The sequence below is a fragment of the Eubalaena glacialis genome, chromosome 15 (assembly GCF_028564815.1).
Source record: "Eubalaena glacialis isolate mEubGla1 chromosome 15, mEubGla1.1.hap2.+ XY, whole genome shotgun sequence".
Lineage (NCBI taxonomy): Eukaryota > Metazoa > Chordata > Mammalia > Artiodactyla > Balaenidae > Eubalaena > Eubalaena glacialis.
The window spans coordinates 70,769,464-70,787,693 of record NC_083730.1 but is presented as its reverse complement, the minus strand read 5'-3'; the positions used below and the strand labels follow the sequence as shown (position 1 = coordinate 70,787,693).

At 53.5% G+C, this 18,230-nt stretch overlaps 1 protein-coding gene and 1 long non-coding RNA gene across 4 annotated transcripts in view; one reads left to right on the top strand and one right to left on the bottom strand.

The window, feature by feature from the left end:
• Window positions 1–16,590, top strand: part of TTC28 (tetratricopeptide repeat domain 28) — a 594,760-nt gene extending 578,170 nt beyond the window's left edge. For 2 of the 3 annotated variants that reach the window (XM_061170302.1, XM_061170304.1), the window contains 8 exons: window positions 1,097–1,817; window positions 4,148–4,272; window positions 6,553–6,784; window positions 7,389–7,465; window positions 8,986–9,009; window positions 9,584–9,713; window positions 12,842–12,949; window positions 14,185–16,590. In XM_061170302.1, coding sequence (XP_061026285.1) covers window positions 1,097–1,817; window positions 4,148–4,272; window positions 6,553–6,784; window positions 7,389–7,465; window positions 8,986–9,009; window positions 9,584–9,713; window positions 12,842–12,949; window positions 14,185–15,809 — 3,042 coding nt within the window. In that variant the 3' untranslated portion in view covers window positions 15,810–16,590. The remainder of the gene's footprint in view (window positions 1–1,096; window positions 1,818–4,147; window positions 4,273–6,552; window positions 6,785–7,388; window positions 7,466–8,985; window positions 9,010–9,583; window positions 9,714–12,841; window positions 12,950–14,184) is intronic. The other variant, XM_061170303.1, reaches the window with a different exon arrangement.
• LOC133075887 (uncharacterized) overlaps window positions 9,811–18,230 on the bottom strand; it is a 58,744-nt gene continuing 50,324 nt past the window's right edge. Inside the window, exon 3 of the long non-coding RNA XR_009697419.1 lies at window positions 9,811–12,514. This is a non-coding gene — a long non-coding RNA (uncharacterized LOC133075887). The remainder of the gene's footprint in view (window positions 12,515–18,230) is intronic.

The following is an 18,230-nucleotide window of genomic DNA, read 5'->3' as shown; positions in this document are numbered from 1 at the left end:
TAGAGGACCTTCGGAGCCAGCCCTGAGCCCTCTTCCCTTCTCTAAACTCGCCCAGATACCCTGAGACCCGGGCTCCCTCCTGCCCCGACACTCCTGCCCCAGGCCTGGGCGTGGGCGGCCCCCACGGGACCTGCCTCGGCCTCTGTTGACCTTGGTCATTGGCATGGTTCCAGGCGGGTCAGTTTCTGCCTCACGGGTTTTGAAGATCTTAGTTATGACTGTTTTTGTTGCTGAATTGTACTTCTCATGGGACAGAATCAGTTCAAGGTGAAAGAAATGATTTTCTCCAAGTTTTCCTCATGTCCATGGTTGACTGTGAATCCCATCCGTGAGCCAGCTGTGTGCCGTCCGGCATGGAGGGCCGACTCACCTCTCCGGCTGCCAGGGCACCCTGGGAGGCAGAGATGAACCAGAGAGTGGAAGAGTCCTGTCTCCCGACAGGCACCCGAGAGGCATTTCTCTTTCCCAATTTAAGGCATCACCGGGTGGAAACACCAAAAAATTATTTTGAAATAATTTGATGCGTGATGTTTTCCCCGAAAAACATCAGAAGGCATCGTGGGGGAAAATCAGAACTTTGTTGGGCTTCTTTATAATGATTTTATAATTCAGTGATGTTTTTCACCTTTTCAGTTGTAGTGCCTCTAAAGGACTTAATTTGGCCCTGTCTCCCCTGTGACTTGCTTTTTGCAAGTTTAAACAAAATCACCCCTCAGAGCCCCTGTTGCATCAGCAGTGGGTTCCCCCTGATTGAGGGGCTCACAGGGGAGCCTGTGGGAGGGAGATGTAGGGCAGGTGATCCTGCCCTGCACACCCTCGCCTCCTGCACGCCCTGTCCCACCCGCCTCCGGCTTGACAAACGGCGAGGGGTCTTCCTGCCATCTATCTGGTCTCATTGTTTTCAAGAGCTTGTCACCAGCAGGTGTGATTCTCAGTCAGACATGCACCTGTGTCAAAAAGGTCTTGAAAAGTAGAGTGAACAAGGTTATCAGGAGAACAGGTGGAGCCACGCTGGATGCAGCCCTGCTGGAGAGCTGGCATCTGCCTGCCCCAGAGAAGCCCTAATGGGTGGCCCGCTGTCTTCCCTCCCCTCCAGTCTCACCTGCGGAAGAACCCTCCCGCCTACTCCAGCTCCACGTCCATGGCGGCTGTGGTCGGCAACCCCAAGCTCCCATCAGCGGTGATGGACAGGTGGCTGTGGGGCCCGATGCCGTCAGCCGAGGAGGAGGCCTACATGGTGTCCGAGCTGCTGGGCTGCCAGCCGCTGGTGGGCAGCGTGGCCACCAAGGAGCGGGTCATGAGCGCCCTGACCCAGGCCGAGTGCGTCCACTTTGCCACCCACATCTCTTGGAAACTGTCGGCCTTGGTCCTCACGCCCAGTGTGGAAGGCACCCCCGCTGGCAGCAAGAGCTCCTTTGGCCACCCCTACACCATCCCTGAGTCCCTGCGGGTGCAGGATGACACCAGCGATGGCGAGAGCATCTCGGACTGCCCGCCGCTGCAGGAGCTGCTGCTCACGGCCGCCGACGTCCTGGACCTGCGGCTGCCTGTGAAGCTGGTGGTCCTTGGCTCCTCCCAGGAGTCCAACAGCAAGGTCACAGCCGACGGGGTCATCGCGCTGACGCGGGCCTTCCTGGCGGCCGGCGCACAGTGTGTCCTCGTGTCTCTGTGGCCTGTGCCCGTGGCTGCTTCCAAGATGTTCCTGCACGCCTTGTACTCGTCCCTGCTGAATGGCCTGAAGGCCAGCGCGGCCCTGGGCGAGGCCATGAAGGTGGTGCAGAGCAGCAAGGCCTTCTCACACCCCTCCAACTGGGCAGGTAGGGGCTCGGGCGCCTGTCAGAGGGCCTGGGGGCGCAGTCAGGGGCGGTGGGGGGTGAGGACGGGGGCAGGGGGGGTGCTGGGGAAGGACAGTGCGGACAGGCTCAGGGAGGGGGCCTCGCTGGCCGAGCCATGTCAGTCTCTCCTCACTGTGGCATTAGAGTGGCCTTGTGACCAGGAGCGTCAGAACAGTCTGCCATCAGAGCGCGTGTCAAGCCCTCCTGATGTCGTGTGCACTGGGTGACCCATTTTATGGCCCTCATGTGAAATTCCAGACTGTAGGAAAGAGCAGTCAGTGTGTTTAGAGAGACCTGAGATTTGGTCATCGGAGGACTTGGGTTTGGTCCAGCTCCGCATCAGGCTGTGTGACCTGAGACAGGTTCCTTACCCTCTCTGAAGCTCAGTGTCCTCAGTGGTACCAAGGGGATGATGGTGGTGGTGCTGGCATCTCCCTGTCCACATTTGAGACAATCTGAGGAGTGGGTTGAACGTCTTGTGATGCGTGAGGGGCCGGCGGCGTGTGTGCCCAGTGGTCCCACCGCAGGGCCCTGTGAGGGGCATGAGGGCCTGGGGGTGGAGGGAGCACGTTCCCTGTGACATCTGGTCTGCCGCTCAGCTCCATGAGATGACCTGCGACCCGCTGTGGACCCTCCCCGACAGGCTGAGACAGAGTCCAAACCCAGACCCAGGCCTCTCATGCGGCAGGGCCGTTTTGCTGACACACTTCATGATCCTTCAGTTTGTGGTGGTCTCTCTGAATTGGCCCCTACACCTCCCCAGGACCTCCAGAGCAGAAGACAATCCCACCAATGCCACAATGAGTGTCTTAAACCTTGAGAAGCAGAGGAACACCAAAAACACTAGTTTCAAACATTTACGTTTTATTGTTTTAATGGCAAAAAAATATACCATTCATTTATATGTTTAGAAGTTGGGAACAAAATGGCTTTCACCTTACTCTTCCCCTCAAAGTAAAGCCAGTTGACGTGAGCTGAGGTTGCTGGTGTTGTCCCCCAAAGGTGGGTGAGCGCTGAAGTGGGGCCGTGGCGTCCCGGGCCCAGTGGCCAGCAAACAGGAGCCCGCGGGGGCCGCCCTGGGCGTGGCACTGAGTTGCCCACGGCCAAGGGCTGGTGCCAGGTGGGTGAGCCATGTTGTTGAGGAGTGGAACGTGTTTACTTCACAAACATATCATAGCTGTGGTCTTGTTCAAAAAGGTATTCAAAATTCAAAGCAGAATCTATCCTGTTTCCTCACGTGGCTGAAGAGAAACATTCAGTTGGTGCAGCAGGCCTCCTCTCTGGCAGCCCTCAGCTCACGGCTGGGCCCTCCCTCTGCAAGGCAGGGGGCAGGCAGGCCCTGCGGGTTTGGGCCTGGCCATGTTGCCAGACTTCTTCTGCCAGGAGATGCGGAAATCAGAGGCGATCACGCCCGTGGTTTCCATGATCGTTCTCAGCACATGGTGTCTGTTTATATCTGCTCTCAGCAGTCAGAAGGGGCTCTGAGCCCCACGTGGTCCCGCAGAATGTACTGCAGGGTTTGTGGGGACCCAGCCCCTGTGCTTGGCCATTTATTCTTGACAGGGCCTCCCAACCTCACCCCACATCTTCCCAGTGTGCTTACGGACGTGGTATTTTTGTCATTGTTTAGTTTCAGTGACAGACAATAGAAAAGCCAACTCTGTTCTGTGGGAAATGGTGTTTAATGATGCTGCCCTGTTACCCTTAAAAACAGCCTTGGCGCATTCATTCTCAGAAAACCCTTCCCCTCCATTACTTGGGGCAGGTTGGTCCTAAAGTTGCTGGGGGAGGCTGCTCCGCTGTACCTCCCCCAGGCCCTGCTTATGGAAGTGGGTGCTGGGGAAGAGGAAGGGGGACGGGATCCAGGCAGACGTGTGGCTCCTTCCTCCCCAGCCTAAGCTCCATTTGCTCGTCTTAAAACTGGGGGATATCTCCTCCTGTCCCCTTGTCTGGTGGCCCCAAGGAGTCAGGCACACCCGGCCCTCCATCCCTGGGCACATTCCAGACCGACAGAGATTAATTTCAGGGAAAACAAGGCAGATCATTTCTCGGGATGGTGGCCAAGCCAGGGAGGGGCCCTGGGGGCCACACAGCCTTTTCCTGCCTCGCTCACTGCGCAGTTACCTCAGCAGCTTTCCTGAGCAGCTCACCCAGCAAAAGAGTATCAAAGTGCCCCAGTGAGTTAGCCATCCCGGTCCAGCCCATGGAGCAGCTGTCCTTGGCAGGCCTCTCTCTCTCTGGCACAAATGAGCTGTAGAGACCAGCTGGGCTGGGTGAGGGCAGCTCTGAGGTGCTTTCTGGGCTCCCCACAGGGTTCTTGCTCATCGGGAGCGATGTGAAGCTCAACAGTCCCTCCTCGCTCATCGGCCAGGCCCTCACCGAGATCCTCCAGCACCCAGAGCGGGCGCGGGATGCCCTGCGAGTGCTGCTCCACCTGGTAAGGGGCGCAGGGCCCTCGCGGGAGGCGGCCGGAGATGCAGGAGGAGCAGGGCGAGGCTGGAGGGATCCCACAGCACCGGGGGGCGTGAGCAGGTGGAGGGGACATTGTCCCCAGACGTCTGTGCGGTGGGCACAGTGTGCAGTGTCACACCATCCTCGGATGGTGGCTGCAGCCATCCTCGCCCAGACCCTGGGGGGGTTGGCCAAGGGGGGCCCTGGAGCAGGGCCTGACCACAGCCGCTTCCACCCCATGGCTTTGGGCAAGTGACCTTGCTCTCCGAGCCTCAACTTCCTCGAGTAGAAGCGGGGATAAAACTTTACCTTTTCAAGGTTATCGTGAGGGTTAGAGAAAAGGTGAGTAGCTGTCACACAATAGGGTCCCAGTAGCTGAGAACTGGTATTTTATAATCAAAGGACACTGGTCGTTCCCTAAACTCAATTGGAAGAGTCCAAGCCCAACCCTACTCTTGGTGGGGCCCTGGTGAGAACACAGAGGCCCCATGCCATTTTCTACAGAATTGAAAGGTTATAAATCAAGCCGGGAAACAGTGACATAAAACTTGTTCCACCCTTCCACCTTGATAACCTGGAAGGCAGTTTCAAATAATTTAGAATTCTTAGCTTCCTTGGAGTTCTGTGCCAGAAAGACCAGTGCAGCCCCAGCCCAGACCCCGTGAGGCAGGGGGGAGGTGGGGGACAGCCCACGCCGCAGCCGAGCTCTTTCCAAACCCAAGGCAAACAGCCACCCCGTGGCCACCTCGCAGCTTAGAGGTGCACACAAGGCTCTGCCTGTGCTCAGGAGGAAGGACCCAGTGAAGGCTTCTCCACGGGTCCTGGCAGTGAGCTGGGGCCGGCTTCTGGGTGGGCATGTTCCCTTGGCCAGGGAAACGCGGCCCATGGGGCTGGGCATCAGCTCTGTGTGGACTCCAATGAGGGATCAGTCACGGACATTTCCTAAGCTCAGGTCTGCCTGAAGGAGGTTTTCTCAGGCCTGACAGAAATCAGTGTATGAACAAGAATGCTGGAGCCTGAAACCTCTGACAGTTCTTGGGCCAGATGCAAGGAAGCCCGCGCTGCCTGCCACCGGGTGGACGTGCTCTTGTGCTTTGAGAATTTGGGGGAAGACTTTCTCAACTGATTTTAACCTGTGCCTGGAAGCTGCATGGAGCCTTTATGTTGCTCAGCACTAGGACCCTTGTCAGGTCCCTCTCGCCCCGAGAGGTGCCCTCCTTCCTTGCTGTAGCCCATTTGCTTTCTCCTCCCAGGCCAGGCCGTGGAGCAAGTGCCAGGCCTCTCCGCTCCCATTCGGCCTTGAGGCCCCTCGAGTACATCTAAGAGTTTTCTCTTTTTTCTTGGCTTCATCTTCTGGGGTGAGTGTAGGGGCCATGGGTCAAGTTCACCAGTCTTTTCCTCCTTCTAACTACCCACTGGACAGTGTCTCTAGGGCCCTTCTAGCCCAGGGGACAGCCAGCTGGCTGCCTGTCTGCCCTGCCCGGGAATGTGCGTTTCCTCCTGCCTCTGTCAGCCCCCAGCATCCCAGGGTTTTACTCTAAGAAAAGTCTCAAGTGACATCCTGGACAACTCTCCCTCCCCTCCAGTGACGGCACACGTGCCCCACAGCAGGTGACATCTCAGATGGACTGAGGTTTCCCTTAGAAAAACTGCTGAGGGAAGGCCTGCGGCTGTTGCAGGTGCTGTGGATGCTCCCTGGGAGAGTTAAGGTGGCAGTTACCTGGCAGCACTGATTTAGGCCCTGGAAGGTGGAAGGGGCCCGTGTGCAGGTGGACACAGGTTCCAGAGGTCAGCGCTGAAGGATGGAGGAGTCGTCGGAGGCCTGGGGGACGAAGGCCCCATGGTGGGCACTGCTTGGTGTGTGTGAGGTGCACGGGCAGTGAGGGGGGGGGTCCTGAAGGCCTGAGGGTTCATCCTAGTGATGGGGCGCAGCCATTGCAGGGTTTGGGGCAGGTCCCTGGCCGGAGATTGGTTTTCAGACAAGTCACTTGAGTGTCTGTGGAGGACAGCCCGGAGCTGGGTAGGGAAGGGACAGGACTCCTCCAAGTCTCCAGCCCTCGGCTCTCATGGTAGCAGCCCCTCCCTTGCAAGACACTGGCTGCTGCTGCAGAGTGTGGTCCTCAGGCCTGGGTGCCTGGTGGCAGCTGCCAGCCCTGCAGAGCTTCCCACACGGGCTTTGTGTTCCCCCAAAGCCACTTGGAGAGGAAACAGGGTACCCCCCGCCCACCCCACGCAGAGCGGCACCTCACTCCCCCCTCCCCTGCAGGTGGAGAAGTCCCTGCAGCGCATTCAGAACGGGCAGCGCAACGCCATGTACACATCCCAGCAGAGCGTGGAGAACAAAGTGGGCGGCATCCCTGGCTGGCAGGCCCTCCTCACCGCTGTGGGCTTCCGGCTGGACCCCCCCGCCAGCGGCCTGCCGGCAGCTGTCTTCTTTCCAACCTCCGACCCAGGCGACCGACTCCAGCAGTGCAGCAGCACCATCCAGTCCCTGCTGGGTAAGCCTTGGCTGACAGCTCGAGCAGGGTAGTGGGTGGCCGTGGTCCCTGCCGGGTCTCAGATGGGGAGGAGCGAGGGTCTCCTGAGAAGTGCTGAGGAGTCCCAGACACAGACTCCTCCTGATCTGGGGGAAAGGAGCGCTCCTGACCTGGTGTTTCCATCTGATGGCAACACATCCTCTGCCCCAGCTCTGCCCCTTCCTGGGGTGACATGAGGTCTTGCTGGGCAAACAGTAGCTGCTATTAATATTTAATCAGCAGCTTCGGATCTGACAGAGCTGTGTGGCTGACCCCAGGGTGACGCGGGGCACAGATGCTCAGGGCTGCCATTTGTGCTTCACTCGAAGGGGGTGATGCTGCCTGAGCGACTAGTTGGGGTCCTGGCATGTGACCGTATGCCTGGAGGACATAGCAGGGTCAGGACTGGCCCTGCCTCCATCTGCCCTTCTCACAGACAAGTCAGACACGGATACACACGTCTGGCTGTCCCGAGATTTTGAAAATGCCACCAAAGCTGAGCGTGGCGGGTGCATTCCCCTCGGAAGGTGCAGGACTGCGGGTGCAGAGGCCCCTCCGGATAACGCCTGCCCCCTCCTTGCTTTAGGTCTGCCCAACCCTGCCCTCCAAGCCCTCTGCAAGCTCATCACTGCCTCAGAGACGGGCGAGCAGCTCATCAGCCGGGTGAGTTGAGCCAGTGCAGCTGACCCCAGGTCTGAGGACTGTGCCGGGTTGGAAAGACAGTGATTTGGCCCCAAATAGGAACCTGCACGTGATGCAGCCTCACTGCTTTTTTCCAGCTTCTGTAATGAGAAGGAAAAGGCAAGGGCTGGGAGTAGAACTGCCCTCTCCGGCAGGTGCAGGCACAGAGGAGCAAGTTCTCCCAGTGTCCTCCCTGGGCACTGAGTCCCAAGGGCCTCAGAGGATGCTTAAGGGGCCCCAGTCACCTGTAGTCTCAGGGCATTTCCTGAACTCTCCATTCAGTGGTCTCCTGCACCTTATCATCCCTAACCACCAACTGTTTCTGCTGATTGACAAGTGTTGCAGCCACCTTACCCAAGCCAGCAGGTGTAGGGCCATCCTGTCAGGGTGGCTACAGGTGCTCCAGTACTTATTCTTAGATCAAAGTATGACCCTTGCCTGAAACAAAACCACCGCTGAGGCACAGTGGTGAACACAAAGTCAAGTCTCATGAAAGATACTGCTTAGCAGGTTTTCAAAAAGTGCTTTCTTTTAGGAGAATGTAGATCTAATTCAGAGAATTGGAGGATTCTAACCCTTAGCATCATGTAGTCCCTTCCCAACTTGGCCTAAGAACTTCTGATCTTCCTACTGGCCAGTGAGGGTCTGGAACGAGCACTGGGGTGACAGCGTAGCAACCCCTAAAGAGCACAGAGCAATTTTCTCTGGTCACCTTAGAATGTAATAATTTGAAAAATACACGTTATTAGATATCAGCAGATTTCATTTTAGCAGAACTGTTTCTATGTAGAAATAAAGCTGCTCCATCTAGGGTTAACCTCTGCAAATCTGATTGGTTCCTGGAGCCTCCCCCTACCTGGGGTGGTTTTCAGCTTGGATTTGGAACGTAGCTCACTGATCTGGCCCCTTCACTGAGTTTCTGCTCATTTTGTAATAAGTGTGTTAGACCTGCTTGTTGAATAGAATCAGGAAGACACTTAAACATCCTGAACCCAGGAGGGCTACAAGCCTGTGCTCTACAAAAAGAAAAAGCTAGAGTTACATTTACAGGGCCAGGCTGAGCATCCAAACAGCCAATAGCTTAATTTCTAGCTTTTGGTGGCAGCACAGGGACCTCCACAGGGAAGCGTCCTGGGCCGCCCCCAGTGGCTGGGGGATGGTAGGCATTTCCGAGTCACTCTGGAACCAGAGTGGACTTTGCTCTACAGAGTGGCCTATCCGTGCCCAGTGTGCCCCTCCCCCTCTCCTGGCGAGGAAGGGCAGGGCCTGGCCGACCCTGGCCCCACCCCCACCCCCAGCGTGTCTGGCCTGGGTGTGGCTGTGCGTTCTCCTGTGTGTCCCTGCTGACTCTCACTCCTCTCCCCTCCGGGTCAGAGCCGCGGGCCCGGTGTGGTGCTTCCTACAGCAGTGATCAGCTTGTGTTGCGTAACTACCTGTGCTTAAGTCTAAATTCTCTTCTTTCTCTCTTTTTCTTTCTTCTTCTTATAATCTGCTGGCCGAAGGCTGTTAAAAATATGGTTGGAATGGTGAGTACCACTCTGAGTAGCACTGTTGTCAGGTGAGCCCCTCAACCCGCCCACCCCGAGGTCCCCCTGGCACTGCTGTCTCGCCAACACGCGCTCAGGCTGGGGGGGCAGTGCCGCTGGCTCAGGTGGTCTGCCCCGTCTCCGCTCTGGCTCCCCTTTCCTGCTCCACCCTTCTTGTGCTCTTGATTTGACCTTTCAAGTTCCCTCAGAACAGCAGGGGCAGGACAACACACTGTGAAACCACACGAGGCCCCGGGTGGAGTTCACACACTCAGCAGGTTTGTCTGGGAGACCCCACCCCTCCTCTAGGCCCCAAGTCCCCTCCCGCACTCATAGCCCCGTGGCCAGTGTGCGAGGGAAGAGGCTGGAAGCAGAAACCCTGCCTGGGGGCTGGCCCTCGAGCTCCCATAGAGAGGACAGCAGGACAGTAGGCATGGAGGCACCGTAAAGAGAATTTCAGATGCTACCCACGTGTAAGGTCATTAGCGATGATAATGACAGGTGACACAAGAGAAACTTGGGGACAAATCCCTGGGGCCCAGATGCAGCGGACGCTGACGCTCTCCCCGCTCAGCTCCACCAGGTGCTGGTCCAGCTGCAGGCCGGCGAGAAGGAACAGGACTTCGCATCAGCCCCCATTCAGGTCTCCATCAGCGTCCAGCTGTGGCGGCTCCCGGGATGTCACGAATTCCTGGCGGCTCTAGGTAGGATAGAGCATCCTTGACTTCATTGGCTTCATTTTGTTTTTTAAAAACCTATTTTTCTCATTTCTATTGAGTGAAGTTAATAGACTCTGAGGGGTCTTAGTGTTTTCTTAGTTTATTACTTAAAAAATAGCTAATGCAAAGACTCTAGTGCTTTAGCACAATTTCCAAATGGCCTTCCAGCTTTGTGCCACTCTCCCTACATTATGATTTCCTCTCTCCCATTTGTAGTCATCGCGTTAAGATTAATCTGTTAGATTCAAGTATTGTTGGGAGTCAGCCCATGATTAAAGAAAATAAAGTCAAGTCATAAAATAATGATTTCAATATTGGTCCCTATCACTGGCTACTGGAACTTGGCAGAAAAAAATACAATTGAAACCACCTTTGATTGATTGACCACGGGGACCTAGAACTGCATATTCCAGGATCCTCTTTCAATCCAGAACACTCTTCCTTTTTCAACATTGTAACGCAACTGAGGCAGCTCCCAACAATATCGCTACTTTCTTACCACAGGTGCATTTGTTGATAAAACACCTTGAGAGGCTAAGCTGCTCTCTTCCTGCCCCACTTTTAAGTGCCTGTGTGACTTGCGGGAGAGCCATTCACTCCACACGTTTTTTTTTTGTTTGTTTTTCAACACCTGTTCTATGTCAGGCAATGTTCTAGGCACTGGGGATGCAGCAGTGAGCAAAGGACAAAAAGCCCTGCCCTCTTACCAGAGTTTTCATGCTAGAGGGGGAGACAGACAGACATAGAAAGACCTAATCTAAGGGGATCACCTCAGAAGGTGAGGAAGCATCATGACAGACAAAAGCATCGGGGTCACAGTGATGTGCTGGAGGGGTGGAGGCAGAGAGGCTGGCAGGCCCAGAGCCTGTGGATGAAAGATCCAGGCCGAGGGAAGAGTGTCGATGAGCCTGGGCAAGGTGCAGGGGACACGGAGGTGGATGAGACAGAGGATGGGGTAGATCCTGGGGATTTGAGGCCAGTGGAAGGCCCTTGGTTTTTAACCTGATGGAGTGGGGCGTCTTTGGAGGTTGACATGGCCTGGATTCACTGGTACAGGGACCAGCCATCAAACATGGCAGGGCAGAGATTCCTTTTTAAGGAAATTCTCTTCTGCTTGGGAGGCCTGGATATTCAGTATTGGGCCATCTTTGCTAGCCCATTTGTAGATGACCTTTCCCTGCCCAACTCAGCTTAGGGCGGGCTCCATTTGTTTTTGAAGGTAAAGGGGGAAAGCCACACAGCCCCACAGGGGCTCCAAATCCCCTGTGAGTAGATGCTTTGATGTCCTTTATGATTTGTACTATTTGCTTGTTTTCTGTGGACTTAAAACATAGGCTTCTTGGTGTAAACACAGTAAATTTATATCTGAGTAGAGAAGCCAGGAGCAGATGGAGCGAGGGTGAGAGAGGCCAGGTCCACACCCACGACGGGTCTCTTCATCTTTGCGACAGGCTGCAGGGCGAGGCAAGAACGAAGCCAAGGCCCTTCTGTATAAAGGAAAAGCTCTTGTCCTCAAGCAGGGCCTCAGTCCCCCTTCGAGTGCGGGTGTGACGGAGCCAGCCCTCCTCCCCTGTGGACAGGCTGTTTCTGATGCCCCTTTGCCAGGTGTGTCACTGGTTCTCTCTGGCGTTGGGATCCTGGGTGACTTTCGTTGATGCTCCTCTACGTCTCTGTACTTTGCAAATCCCAGTGATACTCACTCAAGGGGTGAGTTGGGTGCACATACTTCTGATTTTTAAATCCTCTGGACTGAGACTGGGGAGAAGCGCCCCCTCCAGCCCTTGGCACCATCACACCCATCACAGAGCTGTGGTTTATTTAGACGACTCAGTTCTATTAGAGCAACCAGTTCAAATTACTTTGATGATAGAGTTTTCTAACTAAAAATGTTACATTTATATTATTAGATATTCGTTTTCAAAGTGCTGAGTTCTGTGAGACCTTCCTGTTGTTTTCAGGGACTGTTTATTTTTGAGTTCAGAGAGGAAAATGTCCCATAGCAACCCGAATGCTGAGTGGCTACTCTACTGAATCTAATTCCCAGAGGAATGATGATACCAATATCAGAGTTACAAGAATAAAAAAAGCAGAGACAGATTTCTCCTTTGGCGAATGCTCGCCGTCATGTATCAAGTATCATGGGTCCCTATTGTGGGAACACTGTGAGGTCAGAGGAGGGGAAGGGCCTGGGATCACAGGGCCTGCCCCCTGCCTGCCGGCACCGAGTGTCTGCACTGTTTCAGGCGGAGCTCAGTGATCCGCTGAGGAGGTGAGTGAAGACATTCCATGCTGAGGCTCCCAGGCCCTAACTCCTTGCTCAGTGGCACCGCCTATGGCCGCAGCACTGGCTGTGGTGTCTGTTTGTTTGGCTTCTTCCTGCTACACTCTTCCTGGGAGACGTGCTGGCTGCCTCTGTAATGGCCCCTGATGAGTCTAAGTGCCGTGGCAACAGCTCGTTAGGCAGCCTCCTGCTCAGGAGGCTCCTGCCCTTTGTTGTGCCAGCTCCGTGTCTCATTAGAACCGTTAGACTCAGGAGCAGCCCCTTGGGCTCTGGCAGAGAGGAGTGGAGTTCCTGCAGGGCAGTTCAGCCAATACAGCAGATTCTGTAGCATCAGAGAGAGGTCATCGCAGAGCCCTTGTGGCAGACACTGACCACGCGTGGACACACTGTCCTTGCCCTTGAGAAGCTTCTACCTTCCCCTGCACTAGCTTTAAATATTGGACCCAATGCTGAACGGAGTGGCCAGTGTCTGTCCTGGACAGTATTCTTTAAGTGGACTGTTCTTCTGCAAAAGAATGAAGACAAGTGTTAATGAGCCTTACTAATTCCCACCCTCCCCTCTGGAGAATGCAGTTCAGCGCTCTACGAAGGGACAGAGGTCCACACACAGCAAGGGGGAGCCACGCTGAGCAGGTGTGATGGTCGCAGAGCTGGCCCCCGTTGGTTCACGTGACTTGACGTTCACATGATTGATGTGCAGGTGGGGGGCCCAGGCGGGGCTTTCTGAGGGGTCTGCAGGGGTTCCCCTGGGACTGTATGAGGAGCCCTAATCCTTTTTAGGACATGGAATCTTCCCTAAGGAAGCAGGTGTTTATATTCTTTGTTTCTATAGGTTTTGATCTCTGTGAGGTTGGTCAGGAGGAAGTAATCCTGAAAACCGGGAAACAAGCCAACCGACGGACCATGCACTTTGCGCTCCAAGCCCTGCTCGCACTCTTCGGTAAGAGCTCCGTGTGGCGCCACCCCAAGTGGCCCCCAGGAGCCACGGGCATGACCCTGATTATGGTTTGGGAAGAGGAAGAATTAAGTGAACGAACCTTTTTTGTGTGTTAGGGAATGTTCAAGTAAACAAACTCCCTGCTCTCGTGGAACTCCACTTACGATGAGCATACATGTAGTATATGTTAGATGAGGTGCCACCATGTGCTCTGCAGAAAACGTGCAAATTAAGGGACTAAGGAAGTGAGGGTGGCATCGCAGCAGAGGTGATGAGGGAGCAGTGGTGCCCAGAGCCGGGCCTGCGAGGCACTTTTCAGACCCTGGGGCAAGCCTGCCTGCCATTCTCAAGAGGCCAAGTGAGGCTAAATGCTGGCTCGGATGGTGGCCAAGGCTTGAAGGCAACCAACAGGGCCTGCTGATGAATGTACTCAGAGAGAGAGGGCCAAAGGTGATATCCTGTCCTTTGGAACAGCTGCCAGAATGGGGCTGCCTTTGCTGAGACCTTGAAAGTGGCAGAAGGAATGGGATGGGTCTGAGTTCCCTCTTGGACACCTTCATAGGCAGCTGGTTAGACGAGTCCAGTGTGGAGACATAAATGTGCACACAGGTCCGAGGGGAAGAGGACTGTGTCCTGTGGGCACTCCGGGGGTCAAAGGTCACAGAGATAAGGAGGGGCCCGGGAAGGATCAGTCCACGAGGGCCGGGTGTGATTGACTGTGTAGAATACCAGATTTGGTGGCCACTGTTAACCTTTACATGAACTGGGGAGGACGAAAGCCTGACTGGAGTGGGTTAAGAGCAGCTGGGAGGAGAGGCCGTGCGGAGAGGAGTGTAAGTGACTCCGAGGAGGTCGCTGGGATGTGGAGCGATGGGGCCGGAGCTGGAAGGGATGGCGGGTGAGGGTTTAGGACGGGGGCATCACAGATCGCCCCCCCATTCAGAGCAGGAGGCCGCCATGGGTCCCGTGAGATAGGGAGCAGAGTGGAGATGGGCGCATGGTGGGGTCTGCAGCGCGCGGGGCTGTGCGTGCTCTCGGGGTGTTTTTGTCCCCAGTGTAAGATTTACTTTTTCCAACAGGACTGTGTTTTTCAGGCTTATAAGATGAATTCAAGTTGTGTATAAGTAACACTTGCATAATGCTTTGCTAGCGTCTATGCATATAAGGATGCTTGTGAAAGAAAAATCAAAACCATACAGAATTCTAACTGTCCTCTGGGCGCCTATGTTTTGTCTTAGATTCCACTGAGCTGCCCAAGCGCCTCAGCCTTGACAGCTCGTCCTCCCTGGAGTCTCTGGCCTCAGCCCAGTCTGTCTCCAATGCTCTGCCCTTGGGCTACCAGCACCCTCCTTTCTCTCCCACCGGTGCAGAGAGCATAGCCTCAGACGCCATCTCTGTGTACAGTCTGAGCTCCATCGCCTCCTCAATGAGCTTTGTTTCCAAGCCTGAGGGTGGGTCAGAGGGCGGAGGTCCTCGAGGAAGGCAGGACTATGACCGGTCCAAGAACGCCTTCCCACAGCGATCCACCCTGCCTCGGAGCCAGCTGTCCCCCCCGACCCGCCCTGCAGACAGCAAAGATGAAGAAGAATATGAAGGGTTTTCCATCATTAGCACTGAGCCTTTGGCGGCCTACCAAGAAAACAGAAAGACTCGCTTCTCACCAGATCACAAACAGTCCCGAGTCGGGGCAGCTGGCGGTGTGAAAGTTTCGGTAAGCTCCAAGGGGAGCATAAGCACTCCAAACTCTCCAGTTAAAATGACTCTGATTCCCAGCCCAAACTCACCCTTCCAGAAGGTTGGAAAACTAGCAAGTTCAGATACGGGAGAATCAGACCAGTCTAGCACAGAAACAGATAGTACCGTGAAATCCCAAGAAGAAAGCAACCCAAAGCTTGATCCACAAGAGTTGGCCCAGAAGATTCTAGAGGAGACACAAAGCCATCTCATTGCGGTGGAACGTCTTCAGAGGGGCGGTGGTCAAGGTAAGGGCACTAATCCTGAAGATGGCATTTCCGTGCCCAACAGCGCTGCTGTCTTCAGAGCGTCAGAAACAAGTGCGTTCAGCAGGCCTGCCCTCTCCCACCAGAAGAGCCAGCCGTCGCCAGTTACTATCAAACCAAAGCCCCCAGCCAGAAGCTCTTCCCTACCCAAGGTGAGTTCAGGATACAGCAGCCCCACCACCTCAGAGGCGTCCATCAAAGACAGCCCGAGCCAGCACAGTGGCCGGCCGTCGCCCGGCTCCGACTCCCAGACTTCCCTGACCGACCAGCCTCTCTTTAAGCTGAAGTATCCCAGCTCTCCTTACAGTGCTCACATTTCCAAATCACCAAGGAACATGTCCCCGAGCTCAGGCCACCAGTCTCCTGCTGGAAGTGCACCGTCCCCAGCTCTCTCCTATTCCTCAGCTGGCTCCGCTCGCTCGAGTCCAGCCGACGCTCCTGACATAGACAAGCTGAAGATGGCAGCCATCGACGAGAAGGTGCAGGCTGTACACAACCTGAAGATGTTTTGGCAGAGCACACCCCAGCATTCCACGGGACCAATGAAAATATTCCGGGGGACCCCTGGAACGATGACTTCCAAGAGAGATGTCCTCAGTCTATTAAACTTGTCACCTCGGCACAACAAGGAGGAAGGAGCAGACAAGCTGGAACTTAAGGAGCTGTCTTTGCAGCAATGTGGAGAAACGCCCCCAAAAGCCCCTCCCAATGGACACTGGCATACGGAGACCACCTCACTGAGCACACTGCCGCTGCCCGCCGGCCCTCCTGCCGCGGTGCCCACGCGCCCTTTGAGACTTCCTTCTGGAAACGGCTACAAGTTTCTGTCCCCAGGAAGATTTTTTCCTTCCTCTAAATGCTAAAACATCTTTTATACCCACCAACACCGACTTGGAGCACAGCGGCCCACAGCCCAGCTCTCCGCAGTCACTTGGCCTGCTCCTGAGTGCGGCCACCCCAGCATGGGTGTGCTCTCGCGGCGCGGGCGCCACCACTCCCAGACGCCACACACACACACTGGTAGCCCCTCTGGGACTCTGGGCCAGATTCACCAAAAGCCAGGACTTCTGTGGAGTTGGTACAGGAGGCTCATGGAATTTTCTACACATGTCACCAAATGTTTACCTTGGAACTCCCTGCTTCTCATCTTTGATGTGATTCTTCAACAGGATTTTTGTACAAAAATGGTCATGGTTCTGGGGTGGGGAGAGAAAGGGAGCACATATTTTGCTAAGAGGTATATATGCAGTACCTTTTATACAAAGAAATACAAACAGAGCTTTTTTAAGGCTTTCAGGTGCTGGTTGGGGGTAGGGTATATAAAATCTCTCTAAGTTGAGTTCTACATGAAAGTGTTACAGTAGCCAAAAAGCAGGATACTGGTTTTAAAAATGCTAATGATTTGTAATTAAATTGTAGCAGTTTTGGTCTCATGATATTGTAACATCAGAGTAACAAGGCAATAATTCACTTCCTGAACTCTGCTCTTTGAGGGCTACAAATGTCCCTGGGGCCCCACTGTCAACCAAACTTGAATTTTCTTAAAAAAATTTATGTAACTCTTATCCAGGCATTTTAGAACTATGCAATTGTGATTTAAAAATGCAACTTTGTGCTTTTAAAACATTACTGACCTTTTTTGTACGTGGATAAACAACTTGGTTTTATTATCAATAGTACTTTGCATTTATAGCTATTATTTTTAAAAGCTCAAAAAGTTTTTTAAAATGTCAAAATTTGAATAGTCATCAATAAGTAATTATCAAGTTTGGAGGGGGGAGTTTGAAATTATTGTTTCCTTATAAGCAAAAAAAAAAAAACAAAACCAAAAAACAAACAAAAAAACAAAAGAAAAATTCCATGGCTAACTAGATTTAACCAGAATCTAGCCTTCCAGCTCTTATTCCCTTTATTACCTGCTTAATTTTATTATCTTTTCCCAACGCCAGGCTTCTAAAACCCCTTCTGTCTAGATCTGTCACCAGGTTCCCACAATCCCAGCACCTCACATCTGTGAGCTGCATCTGGACCCTCATCTTAGTGTGACCAGCGCCCCTTGCTCCTGTGGTCCAAAGGACAAATCCCCTCCCCCCCACAGAAGACTTTAATGTCCACAGCCTCAGAAGCAGGGGGCCTTCCGCTGGGATATACATCTGAATTATTGCTGAACAGGGAAAGAGATATTCCTAAAAGTGTTGTCATAGGAAAAATAAAAAAGAGGGACTTTTCCTATAGCTATGACAGTTCACTGATACTGTTGCCAGCTGGGACAAGACAAAAGAACAGTCTAGGTAGGGGTAACCATTAACATATTTAAATAAAGAAAGAAGTGCTGAAAATCATGTTAGTACTAAGTTTAGTTGGAGAATTGACATAAGCCTCTTTTAGGTAATTCTAAAATTGAAATCCTACCATCCTCACTGTGAGGGTCCATCATACAACGGTGGGCAGCCTCTTGTCCCAGGACACGAGCCACACGGAGTGGACAGGAGGGGCCTGGCAGGAGGGACACTAACATCAAGACCTCCAGGGAGAGTTTTTAACCCTGGATAGGATCTCACTTTATAAACATACACTGACCACTTGCCCTGTTCCTCACTGTACTCTGAAAAGAGGAAGAGATATTTATTCAATTTGTCTTACTGTCCTGAGCTATGTCATAGAAGCTTTTTTGTGTTTAACCCAACAGCCATGTTGACAAAAGCAAAAGAAAGAATGTCCCATTCTAACCCTGATCCCAACACTGGAAGAGAAATACTTTATAAAGAAGCAAGCAACTATAAGGTTGTCTTTATATCTTTTATAAATGGTAATAAAAGTACCAGTGTAGCAAATGAAAGCCAAGTTTATAGCACTGTGCATTTAGATAGCAAAATCAGGTCCTCAACAACAAGAAATAAACCTCAAAGTAAATTTCTGAATCCACATATAGATAGTTGGGCTGTTCCTTTCTCAGCAACTCTCAGCCTCTTTCCCAAGTGCCAAGTAGCCCTGGAGGAAAGGCCGGGTCTCTGCTCCATCCCTGAGGACAAGGGCACAACCCCGTAGGCCTCCCTCTAGCGCACACCCTCCACCACCCAGACCGCTTCCCCGTGGTTACCAAGCCAGCGAGGAGGACTCGTGGACCCTAACCTGGTTTTAGTCCTAAATACATTTGTTGTTGTAGGTTTCATGTTGAAAAGCCAAATGGAATATATGATTTTTTTTTGGTCCTAGATATAAGTTTCAATGAAGAAAAGCAAAGATGATGAAATAATAGGACCAATCTAAAAATCACTGTAGAG